Consider the following 5,897-nt stretch of genomic DNA (forward strand, 5'->3'; position numbering starts at 1 on the left):
AGCTCGATCCGCGACTTCTAAGTCGGGAGAGGTTGGACCCTGAAAAGGGCAATTGCTGATTGCTGGTCCGAGACCAGGGGAATATATAGCTCGATCCGCGACTTCCAAGTCGGGAGAGGTTGGGAAAAGGGCAATTGCTGATGGACGACTGGTCCGAGACCAGGGGAATATATAGCTCGATCCGTGACTATGTTCGAGTCGGAAGAAGTTGGAGAATATGGAAGACTCGAGCAAAGATGAACCTGTAAAGACATATGCATTAGAGTCAGAACAGGTTACAACGATATGAAAGGATGAACAAGGACCGAGCCTTAGAATGGGCCTGTCAAGCTCGATAAGGTCGTAGATGAGTTGCATTCCAAGGTCGTGCCAATTCTTTGCCTTCGGAGTCGGACAAGTAGTAGGCGCCAGAGCTTGTTTTCTTGGTAACTCGGTAAGGACCTTCCCATGGTGGGTCCAATTTGCCAACATCTCCCACCGGTTTAACTTTCTTCCAAACCAAATCTCCGACTTGAAAGGCTCGAGGGATGCCTCATTTGTTGTAGGTACGACACATTCTTTATCGATATGCTGTTAAACGCACGACAGCCTTGTCCCGAGCTTCAGTGACCAGGTCAAGCTCCATAAGCCTTCGGCCATCATTGTCTTCATCATAGTACTGTCGTCGATCCGATTCTACTCTGATTTCCACAGGGACTACAGCTTCTCCTCCATATACCAGATGAAAAGGCGTCATACCTGTGCCTTCTCGAGGCGTAGTGCAATAAGACCATAGGATGCAAGGCAGTTCTTCAACCCAGCTGCCTCCTTCATGATCGAGCTTGATCTTAAGTCCCCGCACGATCTCCCGGTTGACAACCTTTGCTTGTCCATTGCTCTGCGGATATGCCACTGAGGTGAAGGCCTGTTGAATACCGAGTCCCCTACACCACTCTTGGAGCCTTTTCCCTTGGAATTGTCGGCCGTTATCTGAGACGAGCCGATGAGGTATGCCGTACCGACATATGATATTTTTCCATAAGAATTTGAGCACGGCGTCTTCAGTAATCCGGGCCAAAGCCTCAGCCTCGACCCATTTGGAGAAATAATCCACTATAACCAACAAGAACTTTTTCTGCTGAGGTCCAGTCGGGAAAGACCCGACTATGTCCATTCCCCATTGATCGAAGGGACATGAGATTGTGGCAAGTAGCCTCAACAATAGCTCAGTCGGGTGCTTGGTGAAGGGACTGATATTTCTGACAATGAACACAAGGTGGCCACAAGTTTGGATGAGTCCGCCTGCAGAGTGGGCCAAAAATATCCGGCTAATAAAATCTTTCGAGCTAGGGCCCAACCTCCGAGGTGGTTTCCGCAGCAACCCTGGTGAACTTCCTTCATCACGTACTCGGCGTCCTCGGGTCCCAGACATTTAAGCAATGGTCGTGAGAAGGCCCGCCGATATAATTGGTCTCCGATGAGGGTGAAAGCGGGAGGCTCTCCGTCTGAAGATGCGAGCCTGGTCGGGATCGGTAGGGATCTTGCCTTTTTGTAGGAAAGCAAGTAGAGTAGTCCTCCAATCTGTTAGTTCGGCCGAGTGAGTTGGTTGGTCAATCTGGGCTATCAAGGCAATTTGCATAATCGGCTCCTCTACCACCCATTCAGTAAGGGAGCTAGCCATTTTGGCCAGCTCGTCCGCTTTGGCATTGTCAGCTCGGGGAATCTTCTGAAGACTTACTTCTGTGAATTCTGCCTTTAATCTGGTGAAAGCCTCTGCGTATCTTCGAAGTCGATCGTTCTTTACTTCAAAATTTTCTTCTATTTGCTGGGACACCAGTTGAGAGTTAGAGTGGATTTGAACTCTGGTCGTGCATACTTGCTTTGCGGCTTGTAACCCCGCAAGTAAAGCTTCATACTTGGCTTCGTTGTTAGAGGCTCTGAAACTTAACTGAATTGAGAGTGAGATTATCTCTTCTCACGGGGAAACTAGTAGAATGCCGACTCCACTTCCTTGTTTGGTAGCCGACCCGTCCACGAAGACTTTCCACATATCTTCTGGCTCAGCTTCAGGTATCTCGGTGAGGAAGTCAGCTAAAGCCTGCGCCTTGATAGCGGTGCGAGATTGATACTGGATGTCATATTCCCCGAGTTCCACTGTCCATTTGATAAGTCACCCCGAAGCTTCTGGATGAGTTAATACTCTTCCCAAATTGCTATTGGTCAAAACTGTGATCGGATGGGAGAGGAAGTATGGTCGGAGTCACCGAGTAGACAGAACAAGAATCCAAGCTAATTTCTCCAAGTGAGTGTACCGAGTTTCAACATCCTTTAACAAATGACTGAAAAAATAAATAGGGTCCTGCGCCTGCCCTTCCTGCTTGACTAGGACTGAGCTGATAGCTGAGTCGGTAGCAGAGAGGTACATTACATCCAGGCAATGGCCTCACTAGGCAGCTGACAGGGTTTAGCGTACATCCATAACCGATGGGGCAAGTGAGCTAAATAAGCCTTGAGCTCTTCGAAAGCCTTATTGCAAGCTTCATTCCACTCGAACCGGTGGGCTTTTCGTAAGATTTTGAAGAAAGGAAGACTGCGTTCGGCAGATCTGGAAATAAACTGGGATAAAGCAGTGATACGCCTGACCAGTTGTTGGGCTTCTTTGAGATTTCGAGGGGGCAACATGTTCGCCAGTGCTTGTATTTTTTCGGGATTAGCCTCTATTCCTCGCTCGGTCACGATGTACCCAAGGAACCACCCGACTCGGACTCCAAAGAGACACTTGGCTGGGTTCAATTTGAGCCCGTACTGCCGCAGAGTACGGCAAGTCTCTTCGATGTCGGATATGAGAGTTCCTCCGTGAGTCATCTTGATAAGTATATCATCGACATATACTTCGATATTTTATCCTTGTTGATGCCGGAAGACCCGATCCATTAATCGTTGGTAGGTAGCCCTTGCATTCTTTAACCCAAACGACATCACAGTGTAACAAAAAGTGTCATCGGCTGTTATAAAGCTAACATTGTCTTGATCTTCTACAGCCAGAGGTATTTGGTGATAGCCTTGGTAGGCATCTAACATACATATATATTCACATCCTGCCGTCGAATCAACCAGCTGGTCAATTCGAGGAAGGGGATAGCAGTCTTTTCGGGCAGACTTTGTTGAGATCCCGGAAGTCCACGCAAACCCGCCATTTGTTGCCCGGCTTGGGTACCAGCACCACGTTGGATAGCCAGGTCGGGAAGTGCACTTCCCAAATATGTTCTGCTTCCATCAGCTTACGGACCTCCTCGCGAATAATTTTGTTCTGCTCGGGGCCGAAGTGCCTCCTCTTTTGCTTGACAGGTCGGACACCCGGAAGCATGTTGAGGCGATGAACAGCAACAGAAGGGGAGACACCTGTGAGGTCGGCAGCTGTCCAGGCGAACACGTCTCGATTTCTGAAAAAGGCATGCGCAGAGCTCTTGCTTTAATTCAGCCGGCAAGTCAACAGCTACTTGTACCATCGTCTCTGCTTGATCAGGACAAATCTGCAACAACTCCTTGTCTTCAATGGCTAGGGAGGTCGGTGCCTCTTGTACTGAGTGTATTTCACCTTTTTGGGTTCTTTGTTGCTTTCTGACTTCAGTTCAGACCATATCCACGTAGCATCGTCGAGAAGTGAGTTGATCTCCTCGAGCTTCACCAACCTGGTCTCCCGATGGGGAACTTTATCTTCTGATGATAAACAGAAACCACTGCTGAGAAGGCGCTCAGAGTTGGTCTCCCCAGAATAACATTATACGCCGAAGGAGCATCCACGACGGTGAAGAAGGTGCGCCGAGTCCGTCGTAGGGGTTCCTCGCCGAGAGATATGGCAAGGTTGATTTGCCCAAGGGGGCGCACTTCGTGTCCAGTGAAGCCGAACAGGGAAGTCGCCATGGGTTGTAAGTCGGCCTCGTCTATCTGCATTTGGTTGAAGGCCTTCTTGAAGATAATATTGACAGAGCTGTTCGTGTCCACGAAGACTAGGGCCACATTATAGTTGGCGATGGTAGCGTGGATGACCAGGGCATCATCATGCGGGACCTCGACTCCCTCCAAGTCATGGGGTCCGAAGCCGATCATGGGGCCATCCTCCCTTGGTCCCGTGCCGACTCCACAAACTTCGAGCTGTCGGCTATGAGCCTTTCAGGCTCGATGAGAGTCACCATCTGTAGCTCCCCCGGTGATCATGTGAATGTCACCTCGGGGAGCATTGTCTTGATTGCCTTCCTGATCTTCAGGTTCTGCTCTCCGTGGACCTCGGGAGGTTCCGGGCCGAGCAGGAGGAGTAGACCACCGAGGAGATCGGTCTTGCTTATGGGCGGACCGAGGTGAAGGTGGCGGTGAACTTCGAGGAGGTCGGCCAGCAGAAGATCTTGAGGCCTCATCTGAGGTTGTCTTCTCCAACGTTGTTCAGCCGCTTGGCGAAGCTCTCGGACATACTGGTAACACTCATGGGTATTATGACTTCTGGACTGATGGTAGGCACAGATGCGAGGCGGCCAACGAACAATTCCGGAGGGATAAGCAGGCCGAGTCTCCACCGTCTGGATGGCTCGGTGATTAATCTTGGAGGACGTAGCACGAGCCCCCAAGTCGGGCTCTCTCAGGGGCTGAGGTAGCGGTCTTCGGTCAGCCCGGCCCACCACCGGAGCGTTGCGGCTTGGTACAACATGTTGACTAATGTCAACGTCCTTTCGGCGAGCGGATTGAGCTTCCTCCACATTTATATATTTGACCGCCCGACTCAATAAGATGTCAAAGTCTTCGGGGGGCTTCTTGACCAAGGACCTGAAAAAATCTCCCTCCAACAATCCTTGAGAGAAGGCACTTACCAGAACCTCCAAGGCAGTAGAAGGTACCTCTTGTGCTATCTGATTAAAGCGATGCAGATACTCCTTTAAGGATTCCCTTGGCTTCTGTTTGATAGAAAAAAGATCCATAGCCGTCTTGCGATAAGTTTTGCTGGTGGCGAAGTGCCGCAAGAATGAGGTCTTGAAGTCAGCAAAAGAGGAAATGGAGGAGGGAGGAAGTCTTTATTGAACCACCGGTAATCACTATCAATAACACCTGCTGCTGCAACACCGGATCGGCTAAAGTTGTGTGCCAAGGAAAACAACATTAGACACTTGATGTCGTCAGTGTATTGATGTAATCTTGTAAACTCCACTATAGGCAAGACTTCTTCAATAGTTCTCAAAACGACACTTACTACCGTCAGTGTGATCCTTCAAAACGGGTCATTAATTTCGGTGTAATCAGCTAGCTGGGGAGCTCTGAAATGGAGGCTCCAGAATATTCGATGAAGGGTGAATTGTCAGGTTTGCTTTTACCCCTGACGGGGTCTCTGGTGAAGGGGAGTTCTTTCCCCGGCACCCCTATCTCCCAACCAAGGGCTTTTACCCCTGACCAGGTCTCTGGGAGGAGTTCTTTCTGCCGTCGACTCCATGGATGCAATGGGCCTTACAAGAGGGGCCCATGGTGCTTCTGTTGAAAATTGTGGTATTCGCATGGGGATCTGAGGGACCTCCGCCGATCGTGTTGGTATCCTGGAGGGCGGAGCTGGGACGAAGGGTTGGTTTTGTGCGCAGCATGAACCGCAGCTGCCAACAGGCGGTTGAGTTCTTCTTCCGTTAAGGTGAAAGAGGGCTAGTCTTGGGGGATCGTCCATGGACACGTCTCAAAGCAGGACCAAGAGCTTCCCACAGACGACGCAAAAATATGTTCATGTTGAGATCGTCTGGTGGACATGTCACCCGCCACGCAGCACCACAGTCGACGTCGTGGAGAGGAAGAAGATGACAAACTCTGGGACCTGCGAACACCAACACCGTGAGAAGGAAGGCCAGGGGTGTCCCTGGCTCGACCACTCCGACGCTCAAGTCAGTTAC

General features: G+C 50.3%; 1 protein-coding gene across 1 annotated transcript; it reads right to left on the reverse strand.

Moving 5' to 3' along the window:
• Positions 1–3,100: 3,100 nt before the first annotated feature.
• LOC141816623 (uncharacterized) lies at positions 3,101–4,089 on the reverse strand. Its single transcript, XM_074704369.1, has 2 exons — positions 3,672–4,089; positions 3,101–3,396 (listed from the first exon to the last, which is right to left on the reverse strand). Exons 1-2 carry the CDS (start codon positions 4,087–4,089, stop codon positions 3,101–3,103), a joined length of 714 nt encoding a protein of 237 aa, XP_074560470.1.
• Between the last annotated feature and the right edge of the window lie 1,808 nt (positions 4,090–5,897).

This window comes from Curcuma longa, unplaced genomic scaffold, assembly GCF_044706935.1.
Source record: "Curcuma longa cultivar G26 ecotype Majalengka, Jawa Barat unplaced genomic scaffold, ITB_CL_G26_1.1 contig_17429, whole genome shotgun sequence".
Classification (NCBI taxonomy): Eukaryota; Viridiplantae; Streptophyta; class Magnoliopsida; order Zingiberales; family Zingiberaceae; genus Curcuma; species Curcuma longa.